This window comes from Lagopus muta, chromosome 7 (genome assembly GCF_023343835.1).
Source record: "Lagopus muta isolate bLagMut1 chromosome 7, bLagMut1 primary, whole genome shotgun sequence".
NCBI classification, from domain to species: domain Eukaryota; kingdom Metazoa; phylum Chordata; class Aves; order Galliformes; family Phasianidae; genus Lagopus; species Lagopus muta.
Window position 1 is genome coordinate 46,103,446 of NC_064439.1, and position 20,057 is coordinate 46,123,502.

At 41.0% G+C, this 20,057-nt stretch overlaps 1 protein-coding gene across 4 annotated transcripts; it reads left to right on the forward strand.

The window, feature by feature from the left end:
* Positions 1-353: 353 nt before the first annotated feature.
* Positions 354-19,598, forward strand: HERPUD2 (HERPUD family member 2). 4 transcript variants are annotated; one of them, XM_048950960.1, is made up of 8 exons: positions 354-814; positions 7,293-7,370; positions 10,503-10,613; positions 12,633-12,790; positions 16,939-17,061; positions 17,381-17,704; positions 18,483-18,597; positions 19,052-19,598. In XM_048950960.1, exons 1-8 carry the CDS (start codon positions 668-670, stop codon positions 19,211-19,213), a joined length of 1,218 nt encoding a protein of 405 aa, XP_048806917.1. In that variant the 5' UTR covers positions 354-667; the 3' UTR covers positions 19,214-19,598. The 4 variants fall into 4 exon arrangements, with proteins under 4 accessions (XP_048806917.1, XP_048806919.1, XP_048806916.1 ...); XM_048950959.1 differs by having other exon boundaries at positions 355-814; positions 10,500-10,613; XM_048950962.1 differs by lacking the exon at positions 7,293-7,370.
* Positions 19,599-20,057: the final 459 nt, after the last annotated feature.

The window sequence follows — 20,057 nt, forward strand, 5'->3', positions numbered from 1 at the left end:
GCTGTTTTCCGCCACCGTGGGTATTTTAAAGTGTTTTAACAAGCCATTAATTGCTCTGATCTAGATAGCGACAGTGCCCGTGACTGTAGAAAGAATTACACGCAGACATCCCCGCCACACCACACTGAAGCAGGCAATCACCCCGGCACGGCGGCTCTGCCCACACAGCTCCTCCCGCCCCCACAGCCGCCACGTCACGTCACACCTCCCCCCCCCACTTCCCGTTCCCGCTGCCCGGCGGCGGGTCGCAGCGCGCATGCGTAATGCCAACCTCCCGAGCGGCCTGCGGGCGCCCCTCAGCGTCCGGCTCGGGAAGCGACGGGGGAGGAGGAGGAGGAGAAGGAGGAGGCGGATGAGGAGGGAGGCCGCGCTTCCGGCCTCCATTTTATACAAACAGCAGCGGGCCGCAGGTCGAGGCTGTGCGGCTCAGCTCGGGTTTTCCTGTGGGTGCGGGAGGGCGGCTTTCTGAGGGTGGGCGCGTGTCTGTTGGCGCCGCGCCGCCCCCCGCCCTGCCGTGCTCCGCCCTGCCCTTCCCGCCCGGCGCGGTGATGGGCGCCCCCCGCTGCCTGCGGAAGTTCCGCCCCGCTCGCTGAGCCCATCCGAGCGCCCGCGGCTCCGAGCGGCTCCGTGTGCCGGGGGGGGGGGGGAGAGGGGCAGGCCCGGCGGCATGGAGCAGGGCGTGGTGGGCCATCCGGTGACCCTCATCATTAAGGCGCCCAACCAGAAGTATACCGACCAGACCGTCAGCTGCTTTCTGGACTGGACCGTGGGCAGGCTGAAGTCGCACCTCTCCGACGTTTACCCCAGCAAACCGGTGAGCTGTCGGGCGGCCCGTCTCGTTCGTCTCGCTATCGAGGTGGGGTCTTCGGAGCTGGGGAGGTGGCCGTGCACGGCTCAGGGCCTGCGTAGGGCGAAATACACAAGGACGAGTCCCGTTTCCACAGCTGGATTGGCTCCCTGCTAACGGGGGAGTCCGAGCATAAACAGCTGCTCTTGTAGGGGCTTTAAGGAGATGGCAGTTCCGTGTGCTGCTGAAGGCTGCTAGTCTTGCTCCGCTGAACTTCCCTAGAGCAGCGTTTGTATCTATTAATCAAATCCAGGGCTAATCTCTGTAAAAGTGTGTGTTCTGTCTGCAGTGATCGCAGTACTCCTGGCATAGCCAGGGTACTCAGGGGTGGGGCAGGTAGGTGAGCATTTGTAATGTCATCTGAAACGTGGGATTGAACAGCCTCTTGACAATTCTTTCCTCTTTTCTTTTGGGAGTGCCATTTTTTTTTGAGGTGGGGCTGGAAGCTGCCATCAGCTGTTTTCATAGAATTATAGAACTGCTCAGGTTGGAAAAGACCTTAAAGATCATCAAGTCCAACCGCAGCCTGACCATGCTACCCTAACTGTTGTAGGCGGAGGCAATGCAACACCTAACTCTAACAACCCTCTGCTAAATCATGTCCCTGAGCACCACATCCAAATGGTTTTAAACACATCCAGGGATGGTGACTCAATCACCTCCCTGGGGAACCTATTCCAGTGCTTAACAGCCCTTTCTATAAAGAAGTCTTTCCTGATATCTATCCTAAATCTCCACTGGCACAACTTGAAGCCTTTTCCCCTCATCCTGTCACCAGTGAGAAGAGACCGACCCCGCTCTGCTGCAATCACCTTTCAGATATTTGAAGAGAGCAATAAAGTCTCCCCTCAGTCTCCTTTTCCCCAGACTAAACAGCCCTGGTTCCTTCAGTCTCCTTGCAGACTTGTGTGACAGTAGTGGCTGTATTTTCAGCCATTAATGTGAAAATGTACAGACTTCTGTTCAACATGGGAAGTGCATTTCTTTCCCAAGTTAAGTTCTGAATTTGGCTAATGAAAGAGGTTACGAAAAACCATCCTGGTAATGGAAACATAACACCTGCTTAGAATGGCAGTCATGTAGAACAGTGTGTTTGATTCTTCTGAAAACCTGTTCCAGAAAAACTGGACAAAGACAGTGACTGACTTTGTCTCTGCATTACGGTGACATGTAGGGCCTGGACTTTGCTGTGCAAAACGCCTGACAAAGGTTGCCTTTATATTGTAAATGATTAGTGTTCACCTAAGTCAATAAAATAATTACTGACAGTTTAATTTTTTTGTTATTTTTGTGGGAGGGGAAAGAGGAAAACAAGCCTAAAATAGTAGCATTGTGTCTGAAAGGGATTTCTACTGAAGGAGAAAACAGGAGAAAAGCAGTCAGAAGTTGCATTACTGATGTGCTGTATTTGAGAACTTGTGGACTTAGTTACTGCTTTTATTTGCTCCCTTCTGAGAGGCTACCCACTGCAAAAAAGACAAAGACACTGCTTCAGTTGATTGCTGCCTCTTCCTTGCTAGAATGTCCTCTTGTGGGATGTTTGTATTCAAACACTCATTTTCTGATTCACCCTACGAGCTTGCTAAAGTGATCTTCTAGGAGGAATCCCTTATGAACAAGAGGTTTTTATGTTGAGTTGCATTAACCAATATTATGATGCTATATTTCAGTTGCCTGAAGTGTCTGTCTCCTGTTAAAAATTGATTCCTCAGTGCGTCTTACCTTGCTAAATTGCAGTTCAGAATTTACTGCTCAGTATTAAAATGAGCAGTTTAGAATCCCCAGAACTGTTCTGGGTTAGATAATAGCAGTTTCTTTAGTGAAAATTATCTCAATATTTCAATTTAATTTGGCTTTAATGTACTTACAATTTGTTTGTAATTAAACACAATATTGTTACTTCATAGAGCCTTTCAAATTAGTAACGTGGGAATGTAAGAAAAGGATCTCTGTGGTCAAATTGGAAAGCTTATCTTTTGTCTGGTTCTGATGTAGTCTTGCTGCTTTTATAGCTTTAATTTAACGTTTATTTACATGCTTGTGCTTTTAAGATGCTCTATTTTTTGTTTTTTAAACAGAGCAGCGTCAGAAACTTGTCAGTAAAATGCCTACATTCCATGGATGTGGTATGTCCTGGAAATAACTTCTCCACGCTATTTTAAAAGTGTGAGGGTACAGCAGCTGCTGCATGCAAGCATTGCAGTGTTCTCAAAGCAAAGGATGCAAAATAAATCAGCTATTGCTGCAGAACAATCCTGCAAGTTTCCATGTGTGACTTGTACCTTATTCTCCTATGTGTGTCTAAATTTAGTTTCTTTTCTAATTGGTAAACTAATGGTGAAGTTGATAACAGCACTTCAAGTAACTGTTTATTGAGGGCATATCTTCAGAAAATGTGATTGTTGAAATAGGCAAGTGAGAGGCTGGGCTATGAGGCAGTGTCATTTGTGGCTACTAGATACAGTCGTGTGGATTACTTACACAAGTACGTATAAATTCCAAGTACAGGCAGATATAAATTGAGTTAGGTGGTGTTAAAGCTGGAATTTATACTTTACAGAATCACAGAAACACCAAGGTAGGAAAAAACCTTCAAGATCATTTGGTCCAACCATCCACCCATCACCAATAGTTCTCACTAAACCATTTCTCAACACAAAATCCAACTGTTCCTTGAACACCTCCAGGGTTGGTGACTCCACCACCTCCCTGTGCAGCCCATTCCAGTGCCTGACCACTCTTTCAGAGGAGTACTATTTCCTGATGTCCAGCCTGAATCTCCCCTGGTGCAGCTTGAAGCCATTTGCTCTAGTTCTGTCACCAGTTACACAAGAGAAGAGGCTGACCCCCAGCTCACTGCAACCTCCCTTCAGGTCACCAACCAGCAGCCCAGGCTGCCCAGAGCCACATCCAGCCTGGCCTTGAATGCCTGCAGGGATGGGGCATCCACAGCCTCCTTGGGCAACCTGTTCCACTGCGTTACCATCCTCTGGGTGAAAAACATCCTCCCAATATCCAACCTAAACCTCTCCTGTCTCCATTTAAAACCATTCCCCCTTGTCCTATCACTGTTCACCCTTGTAAACAGCTGTTCCCCCTCCTATTTATAAGCTCCCTTCAAGTACTGGAAGGCCACAATGAGGTCTCCCCAGAGCCTTCTCTTCTCCAAGCTAAATTGTTCCCTCTTCTCCAAGCTAAAGCAATCCCAGTTTCCTCAACTTTTCCTCATAGGAGGTTGTAACTTCCCTAAAATAAATGTTTATTGAAGAAAAGAGTACTTGGAAAGTCATCTGTGCATCTCAAACCAGTTGGATCTTGCATTCTGAGTCTTAATCACTGTTATCAGTTATGCCCATAAACATTAATTTAAACCTCCTGCTTCTCATTTCCTGTAGTACCTGTCACCTAGCATGTATTTTCCCACAGTTCTAACCATATGTGGTTCTTTGGGTTTTTATTTCCTATGGAAGAGTGGCAGAGAGGTTGAACGACCTGAAAGCCAGATGTCTTGTAACTGTAGCTGGGGACAGGTCAGAGACTGTGTTCGTAAAAGGCCTTACTCCATTATCTTTACTTGAATGGTTTTGGAAGCTTTCTTGGCATATTTGCCTTGAATCAAGCACTGTAGGAGTCTTGCTTGAAAAATGTAAGAAGAAAAGCTGATAAATTGCTGATTTAAAATTCATAGCTTTTGGATTATGATCAGAAAATTGTCTTTTCCATCCCAAGATTGAGCTTTAGCTTTTGAGTCCTTGAATTGTTTTATCTCATGTTTTGAATTTGCTTCTCAAACCGGGGCAGCAGTTGGTGTTTTGAAGTCCTTTTCCATCCCAGTTCAATGTTTGGTCCAGCAGCCAGCGTGTTGTTGTTTCAGGCAGGAGCTGGGCTGATGAATCCTCTCTGGCAGAGGATGAGTTCAATGCCTGTTTGGTTTGCTTTGGCATATATATGAATTGATAAAGATGAAAACACAATGATTTCTTCCATCTCCAGGTATTTAAAAACAAAAAAAAACCTCTCAGGTTTCAGGATTCTAGGATGGGTTTAACCCTGAGAATTACAAGAGATGATTCCTGCAGTGCACAGTTAGATATCTAAGCTATGTAGGGAGGAACGTGGAGTTCAGGACTTCTTCCTGCATTAATGTCCCTGGCCTGATATGTTTAACAGCATTCAATTTTTGTTAAATTAAGCTGTAAGCATTTATTTTTTTAACTGTTTTTTTTTTTTTTTTTTTTTTTTTTTTTTTTCATTTGGGGAGCTGAAATGCATTACTACTATAGTAGTCAGATTGGAGGGGTCATTTTAATCCACCTGTTCCTTATCTGTAAAGGGTTTATTTATTAAAGCACTTGTATCATGCTTGTAAGGGGTACTTTGTTAGATGGGGAAGTCTATATCTATGATATTGAAGGAAAGGATCTGAATTGGAGCATGTAGGATATGGTGTTGTGGGCCAAATGCTGTGCTCCTGAGCTGCTGTTGAATGGTGGTACAGAATTCTTGGCTTAGGGCTGCTGCTTGTTTTTGCTTTGTTTGAACTGAGCCTGTCCCAGGCCCTAGCAGTGGTGTCTGAGACTTCTTCCTGGCTCTGCTGTGATTTGAAAGCGACAGGTTTCTTACTTAGGAAGTCACAGCTTTCTGCTATCTTGATGCTGTGCTGCAAAATGTAGATGTTCTGAGAACGCCTTCCCCAGATATAAAATGCAAGTCAACTTTTGTCCTGCTGGGAACCTGTTCCTGACTGAAACAAGCAGTCAATGAAATGGTGTGATGCAAAGAATTTAGTTGGATTTGAGAGACTGGCTTCTTGTTGCTGTTTTAAAAGAATAAGTCAGTAGAAATAGCACAGTGCTGACTTTCAGTTCATGGCACTGTTTAGCCAGCGGAGATGGAACTTTATAGCTCTGTGTTGTCAGGCTTAGAAAAGTGGTTCTCTGTGTCACTAATTAAAAATGCAGGATGAAAAGGAGTATAGAAAATGCTTCTTCAGCATAAGTGACAGAAGAAGTTCTGAGCTACGTGTGAGCCACTCACAATTTAAGGCCATGAACTTAGGCATGTACAACTACTATGACTTCGGATGACTATGAAGTTTGTAAAGCAGAAACTACTCAGATTTAATGCATACTTAAAATTCTTGGCTTGAAGTATTCCTAAATCTTGTGACTGGAATATCTGGGGGAAGAGTGAAGTTCCGCAACTCTTCTGTTTTCTCCTGGTCTCTGGATGTCACAAAAAGGTTATAGCCGGGGCTTCTGTGAGAGATTTACCTTGTTTGTGTGAATTTCAGCTGTTTGGGCCTTAGTGTTACTGTGCCTGCATAGAAAGCAGCTGGGGAGGCTGGGGGAGGGCAGAAAGAAAGAGAGAAGTGGTGTAAGGCTGGCTGCTGGGATGGTGGGAAGATTCTTCAAATATTTCATGCTGATATTGCCTGTCAGTTCCGCTGGTGTTAGCCTAGATCTCTTGGTCTAGCATTTGGTTAGGTTAGCATTCTTTCCGGTGATAAAAGCTTGGATTAACTTACAGTACAAGCAGGTAGCTTGAAGTTGGTAAGGGTTGGGTTCTCTTTTGAAAAACAAAGCACTTGTTTCTGTATGGGTGAACATTTAGAAGCTTTTCTCAGGAAAGGAACTGTTTGTTCACAAAGTTACAGCAGCTTCAGTTACATGCTTTACTAGACAACTGTATCAACAGGGTACCACAAATACAATCACTATGCTCTCAGCTGACAGTATTTAAATGTTACTGCCTTACAATTAGAGCACAATGTGTTTTTAAATAAGTCTTTATTATTACACAGTTCTAAAGTGTGGAAGTACTAAGAACAGGCAAAGAAACTTAAACAAGCTCGAGGGCTCCTTGTAATAAAGGAAACTCCTTTTGCTTCTAAATGTTCTTTGCTCCCTTCCTCTGTGTTTCTTCTTTCTGTTTCATGTTTTCTTTGGAGGGCTGGCGGGTGGTGGGAGATGGAGTTGGTAACAGACAGACTGATAACAGAAATTCCTTACAGAAAAAAAATTGAAACCTGTCCATCTCCTGTCTATTTTAATGACCGTTCCATCATTCCATTGTTCTACTAATTTTTTTCCCCTTGCTCCAGCCACTTCTCTGTCTGCTTTCCCAGCAAGTGTGTGGGAATGGGAGCAGGGTAAAGAGTGACTCTTCTGGAAATGAATTTTGAAATGTACTTAATGGTTGTCTAGAGCAGCATTTACAGTTAAGTGTTGTTGCATGTTAGGGCACTCTTGGTGAGTGCGTAACAGCAGAACTTCTTTTCAGAAGCAAATAGCCAGTTGGACTTGGAAGACCTGTGAAATGTTTTAAAGACTGTCCATTGGTGGTTGGAATGCTAAGGGTTTTTTCTCATCTGCAAATGTTATCACCAGCTGTATGTCTGTACAGCTGGAAAAAGCTAAATTCCTTTCTTTGTCCCATCTCCTAGTCCACAAAGGATCAGAGACTGGTGTATTCTGGCAGACTGCTTCCTGATCACCTGCAGCTGAAAGATGTTCTCAGAAAAGTAAGCTTCATATCAACACCGTATGATTGCTGAGCAAAAACACGTTTTAGGAAATAGGAATGTAGTTTGCATTGTTTAACTTCAAATTTTAATAATAAGGTACAACATGTGACCAACTGAATAATGTTGATATAATTTTGGAAAATGTGGTTTTTCAAGTATCCCTTGTTTGTATGATTGCAACGCTTGTGGATTGAGGGATGTTTCTGATTGATGAGAGAGTTAGCCTGCCTAAGTCCCAAACAAGTGTTATGTAATGGGGAGTGACTTCTTGGACGTTTCCTGCTTTGACTCAAGCAGGATTATTTAACAGAACTCAGAGTTTTGGACATCATTTCATTTCCTGTAGTTACTGAAATCCAACAACTTATGCTTAAAACACAAAAAACAAAAGGGACTTGTGAGCAAGCTAAGGGTGATGTTTTACATGCAAGTAAAGACTTTCAAATTTATTGGTGGCTTTGCTGGGAAAGCTATCTGTAGTCCTAGCTTTATTCTTCAGGTATTAGCTATTCCTGGTGTTTAAAACAAAATGCAAGAAGAAGAAATTTCTTTATTTTGCTGGCTTATCTGACTTTGTGTTCCTTAGGCAATGTGTAGATTAAATCCAAATCCTGAACACTCGTGACATGTGATGTCTGACATCTTGAAATACACATGCTTGCTTCTAGGTTTGGATTTGCATAGCTGAAGTGGATGCTGTTGAGTAATAGAGACTTCATTATGTTAGTAAAGTTCCTAATGTATAGAAAAAGAAATACCCTGAAGGGGGCGGAGTATCAAGAGCTTTTTGTGTTCTGATGTTGATGCTAACAGATGGTCTAGTGCACTGTTAACTGTTCTTCACACTTCCAGCAAGCAGACCTGGGTGCATCAATAGCTGTATCTAGGTTTTAAGTCACAGTTGTTACATCTTGCAAGCATTAAATATGTAAGGTCAGCAATACAGTTCACGAGTGTTGGTAGTGATGCTTTTTAGTAAAGCACTGATGTTAAACTCAGTGTAAAAACCGCCGAGTTGAGTTACTTTTCCATTTTGTGCAGAGTAAAGTCTCTTCCAAAGGAGAATAATTCCATAGTAGAAGTGAGCAATTGAAGTTGCATGTCAAATATGGAGAAAGTGATGCAATGCAGTCCTGAGTGCTACTTAAGTAGGCTGCTGCTGTTCCTTCACCATCTTGGTTCTGTGGGAAATCTTACGAAGTTGGATTTACCTGCTTACTAAAAATGGGATTGTATTTACTGTGTGTAACTGTGTGTAAGTTTACTACAGAACTGAACTGAATGTAAAAATACTCACCTAATTTTGCTCAAAGCAAAGATTGTGATGGCAAAATCAAGTCTAAGCCCCTTAAATTCACTTGATCTGCCTACAGCAAGCTCGCTCACAGTAGATGCAAACGATGTCAAGCCTTGTTAACCTGATAAACAGTCTTCCTTCAGTATTCAAGGGATGTTTTTAAGAGTGTTTTAATTGATGCAGCCCTCAGGTTCAGTTATGGATACTTACTGAATTTAGAAAAATATCCATCAGCTGTAAGTACAAAGGCTTTAAAGGCAGGGGGGAGGTTGAGCTTTTGAAAGAAAGGTATGATTACTCTTGATTTCAATTTCAGTCTGTATTCTTCCTATTCATTTAACTATGAGTTCCTGTTATTCTGAGAGGATTTACTAAGTCTTCCAGATTAGCTCTGTGATCCTTGCTTTTTTGATACTGAACAATGTCCTTTTGCTGATAAGAAATACCTGGAGGCTGGATGGCTTCAAGCATAGTGATTTTCAACATGCTATATACGAATAACATGTTTTAATAAACAGTCACTTTCTGCCTTCCTTTACCTCTCTGAGTCACTTAAGTTCTTTTGTAGAAAGAAGGTAAGCAGTGGTTAGGTTCAAGGCCTTTGACTTGCTCGAATACTGATGGCTTGTGTTCAGTGCTATCTCATTATTGCTTGCTGTCACCAACTAGTAGGAAGTGAGAGTGTAACAGTGAGGCTGTGCTTGTGCCTAGGAACTGATTTATGCAGAGGAGTTGCAGAGAGCGTGCATAGAGAGAGGCTGTGCTAGCCAGAATGCACAGTGGTACAGAAAAAGCAGCTATGCAGGTTTTTTTATTCCTAAAGGTCAAAGCTGAAAAATGAGTAAATGCTTTTTACATTTTTTTATGCTTCAAAAGAAACAGTATTTCTAAATGTCATTGCATTATATGCTGTAGTCTGACTGCACTGCACTGATTTCAGTAGGGGATAGCTTTTTTTTTCTAGTATATTTGCATATAAAATTTGATTACAGTGAAGCTGTGGTGTGTAACTTAAGTATGCACAGCTATTTTTGTTGCTGTGGCCAGATGTTTTCATTTGGTACAGTACAACAGATTCATCTTGAAGTTTGCTATGACATCTGTGTTTTGTAGGGGAGCATATTCACAAAGAACTGGTGCAAGCTGATTACTTGCATTGCTGACATGGCTATGAGTGGTCCTGTTGGTTCACTTCCTCACTTACAAGTATTTAGGAATACTCAAATCTAGTTGATGCTTTGCATAGCATTTTCAGATGTGGAGTATCTTAGCTGGGTGGTATCTGCAGGGTAGGCTTGAGTTCAGCTTAAACTGCAGTGGCTAGTACATTTTTCTTATCTTGTCCTGCTCGTGGAATTCTACTCCATTCTTTGTTTTTCCTGTTACTGAATAACTCTCTTCATTGAATCTTAACACAAATGAAGATATTCTTACCATTTGGAAAACTGAGCACTGTCAAGAGTGTGATTTTTTTATTATTATTATTATTTTATTTTTCCCCCCCAAATAAAAGTCAAAGCCTAATCTTGGCTTCCTTACATTTCCCTTGTGTGTTGTTTTGTTGGTTCTGCTAGACTGCAGCGTTAGGGGGAACTGTGGGTAAGTGAATGCTTAGCATGTGATTGTGGTCAGCTATGGAGAAAAAGTTAGTTCTGAAACAAAAAGTATCTCTTGTTCTAGGCTTGGTTTTTGTTTTGTGATCTCTATTTTGTGTAATGTATCTTTATTGATTAAAAAGGACATTTTGAAAGTGGCTTTTTAAACAGAGTTTTTGCATGTAAATTTTGCAAATATTGTTGCTTTAGCTCTTCCATCTCTTTGATTTCTAGCAGGATGAATATCATATGGTTCATCTGGTGTGTACTTCCCGGACACCCCCAAGTTCTCCAAAGCCAAGCACCAGTAGAGGTGGTCACGGAGCTTCAACCTCCAGCAGTAGCTCAGTGAGTTCTTTTTAATACGAGGACATGAATTTCTTCTACACCAAGGAAGCTTTCCAGCAGGCTATCTTCTCTTTTCTAAAATTTTACTGTAAAAGTGCGTGGTGAAAGCAGAGTATATCATAAGGATGTATAGAATTACACTTGATTATTCAAAGGTGCCACTTTATTCAATTAAACAAACTGTAACATGTCATGTTTTTTAGATGCACAGCTTCCTCTAACCTATTATTTCCTCCCCACTTTATGGAACAGTATTTCCTTCCTTTCCTTTCCTTCCATCTTTCCATATCCTTGTAGTTCTGATTAGTCTTGTGAATCCCTTCTGTTGAATAGAGACCAGTCAAATTAGTGCCTTCCTTTTGAGAATGGTGGAACTTGGCCACTGTTCATTCTGCCTGACAAGAACTGGCCTGGACTTTGTCAGTTTCGAAGCAGTCAGTAGTGTTGGTAGGCTGTGAGGAGATGAGGAATAGAAAGCATTTGTAATGTTGTGTTAGTAAGTTGTTCATAGGTTCTTTTTGTTTGGTACATTTTGAGTTCTGTTCTTCATCCTTCCCATCTCCTACACTGAAGTGATGTTCTTTAGTTGTACTCAGTTTTAACAGAAAGGAAAGTAACGTTTCTGCTGCTGATGTGCTGGTTGTCACTGTAATCTTCTTGGCTTTTCCAGAGCTGATGGTATGAAGTGACCCACAAAGGTTAGTCAGAAAGGGGAGTATACAGAACTGTTATTCATCTGTGGTGTGTTGCTTATCAACACGTAAAATACCCTTTCAGTAATAAGCTTTCTGTCTTGATTCTCTAATTGCTGGTGTTTCTGACTGCTGTGTGATGTAAAAATTGACAGTTCAGTGGTAGAAGAGTGGATAGTCAGTGCAACATCTGTCCAAAGACTGTTGTACTTCTGAACAGCAATATAAGTACAAAGGGGTCTTTTGTTTTATTGTGGCATAGATTAGTTAAACGTGATGTTAATTACTGCATTAATGAGTACTTAAAGCAGTCAGCGTGTGCATTGTTAAATTTATGATACTTGGAAGGAAGCAACCAAATTCCAAGGCCTGAATGGCCTTTGTTCTTCCATTTGTTATTTTTGTTTTCCCTGTCTAGTGGTGATTTTTTCTTGTTTTCCTTTGTAGGGCAAATATGATGAAGATGTCTTAAATAGTTGCAGGTCCTCAGTTACTGAGTTGTCAGATTTGAAGAGAGTTGTTTGGTTTTTTTTTACGAGTAAATATCACAATAATGCTTAGCAATTGGATTTGGGGACATAATAAAACTAAAACAATGCATCTTGTAACCAAATTACAGTCTTGTGGTGGTGACAAATGATATAGGAGACCCACCTGTTGTCCTGCTTCCAGGATTAAGTATTTGTCCTGGAATGTGTTGAGGGCCTGAGACCCTGTGTAGGTGTGATCATGGGAGCCTGCAGAGTTCCTATGCACTTTCTTGTTATTCCCTTCCTCTACCCTAGCAGCTGGCATGGTAACTTGGATTGGGTAACTGTCAGGTTGAATATGGTGATTAGAAGAGTAGAATGGGAAACTGAAGACAAGGACAGAGAAGAGTATTTCGTTCTACAGCAGGCACCTCTTGTCTCTGAATGTGAAGCCACAACCTGAGCTCATAATGACATCTATTAAGAATGTGTTAGCAGCAGCCTCTAGAATTCACTGCTGCTAAATAATTTTTTTAATTAAGCTTTTCTTTGTCTCAGCTTTTCAAAACCTTGTTTCCCAGTGATTTGTGGATTTCCCTTGGAGCTGTCAAATGTTGTGTGCTTCTGCAAACTTTATTTCATGTGCACCTGAGTGCAATTTTGATTTTTTTTTTTCCTGTTTTTAACTAAAACCTTGCCAGAGTAGATACAACCCCAGTAGACTTGCTTGTTGCTTAAATACACAATAGAACAGTTATAAACCAAAACATTAAAGCAAATAATTGTTTTAGGACACAGTTGTAACTTTTGTTATTGTGGTAAAAATATCCCTAACCTCAGTTTCATTTATTATGAAGAGTTTGGACCATTCTGGATCAACTGCAGCCTCACCCACAAACCAAGAAGCTTCATCTCCATCTTTGAACACTGGTGCAGATGGAGTGAGACATCGTAATCTCCCACAAGCACAGAGTGATCCCATACCGAGCCACCAGTTTCCTTATTTAATGCAGGGGTAAGTGGGACTGGAAGAGCTAAGGATTGCTTTATACTCTTCAGAATACTCTTAAATGTTCCCTTACAATTATGCTTCTTTAGCAGCCTTCAAAATGACTCTGCTGTTTTGTCTCAAAGCATAAGTCACGTTTAGAAGCATTTTTTCATATGGGCATTGATGGTTTTAAGCCAGGAGTGCTTTCTGCTCTTGATGTTCTGCTGATGGGAGCAATTGTTTATCTAGTGGTTGTAGTTAATGGATGTAGCTGATCAAATTATTGTCTGCTTGCTCTTTCTTGGCCTTTATTGGAGTCAACAAGACTAACTTTTTACCAGAATATGATGATTCTTGATTTTTTGACACATACAGAATTCAAATCTTGTTCATACTGGACTCAATGTTAGACATGAAGTGTTTGAGTACGTGTTTCTGAACCTACAGTATCTTATTTTCCTGTGTGAAAAACGTCTCCCATCTGTACACTTACTGATCTGTTAACTTTCAAAACCCTTTTTCTTTTTTGCACTTACAAAGTAGCTTTAGGAAATCTTATCCTGCATGATCTTTACAGCTTCTAATTATTAATGCTGGTTTAGTTTTCTTCCAATGGGAAGGCAGGAGGATAATGTATTCTTATATGTTAGCTCATCAGGGAATGCTTTCAAGAATTATTTTTTTTACAAGGTGTTCTCCAGTAGTGCTGTGTATAGCTTGCAGGTATTTTTACTGAATACTGGGAGGAGGCCCACAAAAACAACATGTGACTCTGTCAATGATAATGCTTATTTCCCTCACTGAGGAAAACAGGTGTCAAGAGCTGTTAAAAATGTATTTAGATTTGCTTCAGTTGGTTCCTGTTCTGTTGGAGTTAACCTCGACTGTTCTGTTTTCATCCTGAGTTCTTTCAGGTCCATTTTATTATTCATCTGAAATGTGATCTCTCCTGAGAAGAGATTGCTTTGTCATTCAGTGGAGCATTCATGTTATTCTGACCACATCAGAACCACCCTGTGGAAGTGGTTATGCTTGCCTTTATGACAAAGCTAGGTGACAGTAGGTTGACTGACAGGACTACGGCTCAGTGAGCTGTAAATTAATTCCAGGAGCAGTTCTTGCATATTATGTTACTCATCTGTAAGGTGTTTATTTTTCTTTTAAAATTAACTTTTCACATAAATGTACCCTGAACGTGGTTGTTTTTTTTTCCTGTCAGTATGCATGGTGAACTGAATAGCCTGCAGACTTCAAAACAGCAGAACTGTTTGTTATGGCAGGTGAAATAATTAAGATACACTTAGGAAGAGTTGGTTTAGAAGTCATTAGTGTTCAAAAAATGATCTGAAGTTATTCTAAGAATGTATCTGTGTTAGCAGTTCATGTGGATTGAGAGGAAGGGATTTGTAGACTGATAGAGGTGCGGAGGGCTTGGCATCAGCACTCACATATTTCAGGGCTTTCTGTCTGATTTGGATATACATCTACTGTGATCAGCTAGCATGTGTGCATACCAGGCTGGATGTGGCTCTGGTCAGCCTGGTTTGGTTGTTGGCAGCCCTGCACATAACAGAGGGCTTGAAAATAGATGATCACTGTGGTCCTTTTCAGCCCAGGCCATTCTGTGATTCAGTGATTTGTTGCTGAAGTGCATTAGCAGTGCTTCTGAAGCACGTCTTTCAATTCAGTGAAACTCAGGAGAAATCCAGATGGTGACCCAAGAGCATTCTTTGATGCAGTTAAAAGAATAGCATGAGGAAATAACTGGGAGATTTGCTTCAAGAGTACAGTCCTGATCTGAACAGAGATGCCATAATAAATGCATTTTAAATAACCCCAAGTCCTCTTGTAAGACTGAATTAATGGAGCAGTATGAAAAACTGAGATCTTTTTTCTTTGGGCTGCTAGGAACTGGCTTTGCTCTACTGTAATAGCTGGTCTGTGCCAGTGTCTGTACTCTGTTGTCTATTTGAAACACCTTTTTTAGTTCTGTTAGTAGTCTTCTCAATTAGTGTGCTGAAGCAAAAGCAGATGCATCTGCTGCCTCTGTTCCAGGAATATGAAAAACCTTCTGCTGCTTTAGATATTCTCTTAAACATCATGTGGGGCAATGAAATCTGGCATTAATGTAATTCTTATATAGACAATGACTTGGTACCAGCACTGGAGTTTTGTAGCTGAAACTTATGTTGTTTTGTGAATTTTTCTTGTTGTTTCATGACCAAACACAGCTTTCTTCTAGCTGCATGATGAACTGTAGACTCTACTGATGAGCAGAGGTCTGCATTCATGAGGGTCCATTCACTTGAGCATTTTGCAGTAGAGTAATTAGTACAAATAAATAGCAGAAATACTTGGCAATGAAGTGTTGGTTTTTGGTGTTTTTTTCAGTTCCTGACACAAAACTTCAGTGTACAAATCAAATCCTGTTTGAGAAAAAAGCTAAGTCAGATTTTTCAATTTTGTTCTCTGTAATATTTCAACATTTTTTCTTGCTTCAAAGTTTTTATAAATTGCATTGTCTAAAAATCTAGATTTGAGATGGGGCTGGACAAGCAGTCTGCTTGAGTACCAAGTCAGTCTTTCTCTGTGGAGAGCAAGAGCAGCATTGTCTGCTCCTGTGGACTTAATTGAGGGCCCTACTGTAGTGTGTGGGTACAACAAGCAGAACATATGGGTTCAGTCCTGAAATGGCTTGCATTTCAGATTGGAGACTACTTGGAAGCAGTGAACGGATGAGAAACATGAAGGAGGTAGGATTGTTTGTCAAGTGTGGGCAGCCCACCTAAAGGAATGTTTTTGCATTGTGTACATGCTAATATTTGTGACAGAATGACATACAGACAGCAAACAGAATGTTCCAGAGCACAAATACCAGCTTTGCTTGCTGCATTGTCTTAAAGTAGCAAGTATGCTGAGGAGGATGTTGAAATAGCACTTGAAGTTGATATCCTAGTCTCATGTGAGATTACTAGTGAATGTCTTTGGCCAAGGGTGTTGAACAAATGCATTTCTTGTCAGTGGTGTGAGATGACAAAGACTTTTATCAAAACTAATAATGACTAAATCCAAAAACAAGCTGAGTTGTAGCAGAGTTGCTTGGCAGGCTCCCATCCTGAATGGCAGTGAAATACTTTCTCACGTATAAGATGGAAAAAGGTTTGGATGCCTTCCTCCCAGCTTCCCTTCTGTGTGTGCCTGATATACTAAGGAAGTCTCTTGCTGATACCTTTGTGGGGAGTGCCTAACTTACAGATCAGGTGTAATTTGTGGAACTATTAGAATCACAGAACCACAGAATTGCTCAGGTTGGAAAAGACCTTCAAGATCATCAAGTCCAACCACAACCTAACCATACTACCCTAACTAACAGCCCTCAGCTTGCTGCCTGCAGTCTGAATGAACTTCATGCCTTAAACTCTCACGCTATCCTGAAAGATATCCGTGTTTACTACAGTTCAGTTCATCAGAACCTTTGGGGGAAAGAGTTAGAAGTCTTGCCAAAACACACTGTGTGATCGAGGTAAGAGTGGCCAGAAGGTTTAAAAGCAGACAAACTTATGAAGTTCCTATATGTAAGTTTTTATTTCTTGTGTGTGAATCAGAGTGAAAAACCTGTAAGGAGGAAAATCCCTTATGCTGTTAAGTATGAAGTGAGAAGAATAATGCATTTTCAGTGTTCTACCAGTTGTGGTCCAGACTCTGTATCTGAAAGATGAGTTTTGATCTCTTTGCTTATGTTCAGTCCTTTGTCAGCAATCATAATGGTGTTATTTCTAAAAGAAAGCTACAGAAACTTGTCTTACATTTCCCATAATGACCCTAAGGCATCAGAATTTAAAAGGAATTAAATGGATGAATTTCTGCAGTTACACACAGTTTTAATGAATTGACAGCTTGTTCTTTTTGTCCCAGAGATGAGGCTAGTGACAGAAATGTTAAGTTCAGAAATGCCAGTTTTCTTTATATGGAAATAACTCACTAATTTATTGTAGGAAAATGAAGAGCTCTTTTGCAATAGTGTGGATGATCTTGCCATGTTTCAGTGTTATTTAAGTGCATTGCTTCAGAAGGACAAATGAAATGTGTTACTTCAGCTGTTTTTTAGTACTGGGGCATTTTATAAATGTGGCAATACAGAACTGAATGTTTGTCTTTTAATCCTTCCACAGCAATATAGGCAACCAGTTTCCAGGCCAGGCTATTCCTGCTGGATTTCCTGTGTATCCTGCATTCAGTCCCTTACAGATGATATGGTGGCAACAAATGTATGCACGTCAGTACTACATGCAATAGTAAGTTTACATTATATTAGGCGGTGCTGTGTTGCAGGAATGAAATGAAGATCTTAAATACTATTTGCAGCATCAGAATGTTTGTGCTTGCTTTGTCTGGATGTGCTGTTTTTACATGGACAAACTTTATCCAAAAAAAATTACAAAATCTAGCTTTGGATTGGAATTAAATTATTAATAAGTAAAGATTTAAGGGAAAAAATGTTTTGACCTGTGTGATGTCTGAAATTGTGTGTTCGGCAGTGCAGGGAAGAAGACAAGAGTAGCCTTTGAAACTCTTTCATGCTTTTTGACTGAAGTTTTGTATTTGAATCTTCAGCCAAGCTGCTGTTTCAGCCCAAGTGACATCCAGCACTGAACCAGTGAGATCTGCGGTCGCTCAGGCTGTAAATTCCCAACGTGCTCCTGCAAATGAGCCTGCAGCAGTGCCGAATGTAGCCATCCAGGAGAACAGGCCTGTGAACCCCAATGTCCAGATGAACGCCCAGGGAGGCCCTGTGGTGAATGAGGAGGACTTCAACCGGGATTGGCTGGACTGGATGTACACATTCTCTAGAGCAGCCATTCTTCTGAGCATTGTATACTTCTATTCTTCCTTCAGTCGGTTTGTCATGGTAATGGGAGCCATGCTACTGGTTTACTTGTGAGTACAACACTTCAGTGTAACCACAGATCAGATACAGGGAATGTAGTGCTAGTGTGCAGTCTTTAAACTGTGAGTAATGCTTCAAATACAAAAGTTTCGTTACTGTTCCTTCATTCTAAGGTGTGTGTTCAAATCTAAATTTCAAATGAGTAGAGCCAGTTTGAAGGAAGGGGGGAACGCATTCATGAAATGTTTTTACAGTAACTTGGATACAGCTTAACACTTGAAACACAGTGCTTTTAAATGTCAGTGATATTGACAGAGTGGTATTGTAGAAATGTAGAGTTTGGGGATGGAAATTAAGAAAGCAGGTGTTGGGGAGGGAAGTTTGTGTAATAACTCAGGAGTGTTCTTGTGTAAATCTAAAAACTTTACTGCTTGTATTTGAAGACAGAACCGTGGAGCTAACCTCATGTGTACATCAAGAATGCGTGAAATCTACGGAGCAAATTGTCAGGCAGAAATAAGGGCTTGACACTTTTGCTTTCATTATGTATCATACAGACCTACGCTCTGCCCCATTTGTTAGGATGTATCAGTACTGTTTTTGTCAGTTCCCTTATTGAGAGAAAGTGCATCTTCTGGCTCGGGAACCTAGCAAGACTTTTCTTAACCCAGAATTTAAGGAATAGCCATTCTATCTTAAAATAAGACTTCTGGAAAAGTGGATACAACTTGTTCATTTGAAAGCAGTTGTACAAATTAATGCAATGGCAAAGGAAAAATTATCTTTCTTTTTAAAAGAGATTCTCAGCTGCTCCATTTTCTTACATAGACACCAGGCTGGATGGTTCCCCTTTAGGCAAGAGGGTGGCCAGCAACAAGCAGCCAATAATGTGGAAGGGAACCGTGATGGGCAAAATGCAAATAATCCTGATCTTGAAGAGATGGTGAGTAGAAGCATACATACTTTACAATGTAATGCCTAGAAGCCTTACAAGGTATATGCAACTACCTGTTGATAATAGAAAAAACAATTTTGAATTGAGAACATGTAAGATGGAAGCGCTGTGGGAGGTGCTTAAATCTGTTCAGCCTGTTCACACTGGCACAGGTTGCCCAAGGAGGCTGTGGATGCCCCATCCCTGCAGGCATTCAAGGCCAGGCTGGATGTGGCTCTGGGCAGCCTGGGCTGCTGGTTGGTGACCTGCACACAACAGGGGGTTGGAACTGGATGAGCACTGTGCTCCTTTCAACCCAGGCCATTCCTTGATTCTATCTTTTCAGTCTGTTTGTCTCTACTTCAGTTGCATACCTTCACTTAATGCAGTACAATACTGCTGTTAGCTTTTGTTGGAGCTCTGAAAGGAAGTGGCTGAATTGCTTTAATTTCTGCTTTCGAAGGAACGACTTATGGATGACGGGATTGATGAAGACAGTGGAGAAGATGCTGGTGAAGATGCCAATATAGAGCAGCAGCCTGGATTCATGGCTTCTGCTTGGTCCTTTATCACAACCTTCTTCACATCACTCATCCCTGAAGGGCCTCCACAGGTTGGCAATTAAAACAAAGAGGAACTGCATCAGACAGTCTCAGTAGCCATACGTAGAAGTGGAGCAGATTCTAGAGGGTGTTTTAAACGCAGTGCAATTTCATAAAATTTATAATGTTATCTTTTTGATCACGGTGTACAAAAATGTGTAATTTTTTTCTTTTGGCTTTCTCATGCATTATGTATTTTAAGCACAAGTGGACTACTAAATGCTTTCCTTAAGATTCTTCTTTTTCTGAAGAATGAAATGTAAAGATACTGGTCTTCCATGTTTTATTTTAATTTCAGATGTGTATTACACTGAGGCAAAAAGCTTGTACTTAATCTGCACCATTACCTCTTTAAAGAGCTGTTACAAATCATGAACGTTGACAGATTTTCCTAAATGCTGACTGAATAACTTCAGTGTATCTTGAGTTAGTTCCATGCAGGTATGAATTGAGATTTGGAGTTTGCATCATTCCCACAAGAATGGTGTTAACACAAGGTTTACTTGTTAAAGGCATGTTGTCTTCATGCTGCAGAATACCGAGCCTCTTTTTGTATCTTTAGGAAGCTGAAAGCTTTTTATTGAGGCTCAGTGAAGTTCATTAAATTTAGAGATGGCTGACAGCTCTTCAAAGAGAATCAAAAGTGATGGGACAAACCTTAAATGTTTGATACATACAGTACTTTTTAAAAAACATAGCTGTACTGGGGGGAAAACATGTAAATTAGTTTTTTTAATAAAAACTATTATGGCAACTCTTTTGGATGTTTATATGCATATTTGAATGCAGACAACTAAACAGTGCATTGTTAAGGAGGAGGATATGATTGATAGTGGAATAAAGTTAATCACGGTGGCATTACTGATA

Bases quoted from the DNA above. Each gene is read 5' to 3' on its own strand.
- HERPUD2 (XM_048950959.1), top strand. From the start codon at position 668: ATGGAGCAGGGCGTGGTGGGCCATCCGGTGACCCTCATCATTAAGGCG. The intron at 815-7,292 runs GTGAGCTGTCGG...CCCATCTCCTAG, and splicing joins ACGTTTACCCCAGCAAACCG to TCCACAAAGGATCAGAGACT. The intron at 17,062-17,380 runs GTAAGTTTACAT...TTGAATCTTCAG, and splicing joins CGTCAGTACTACATGCAATA to CCAAGCTGCTGTTTCAGCCC.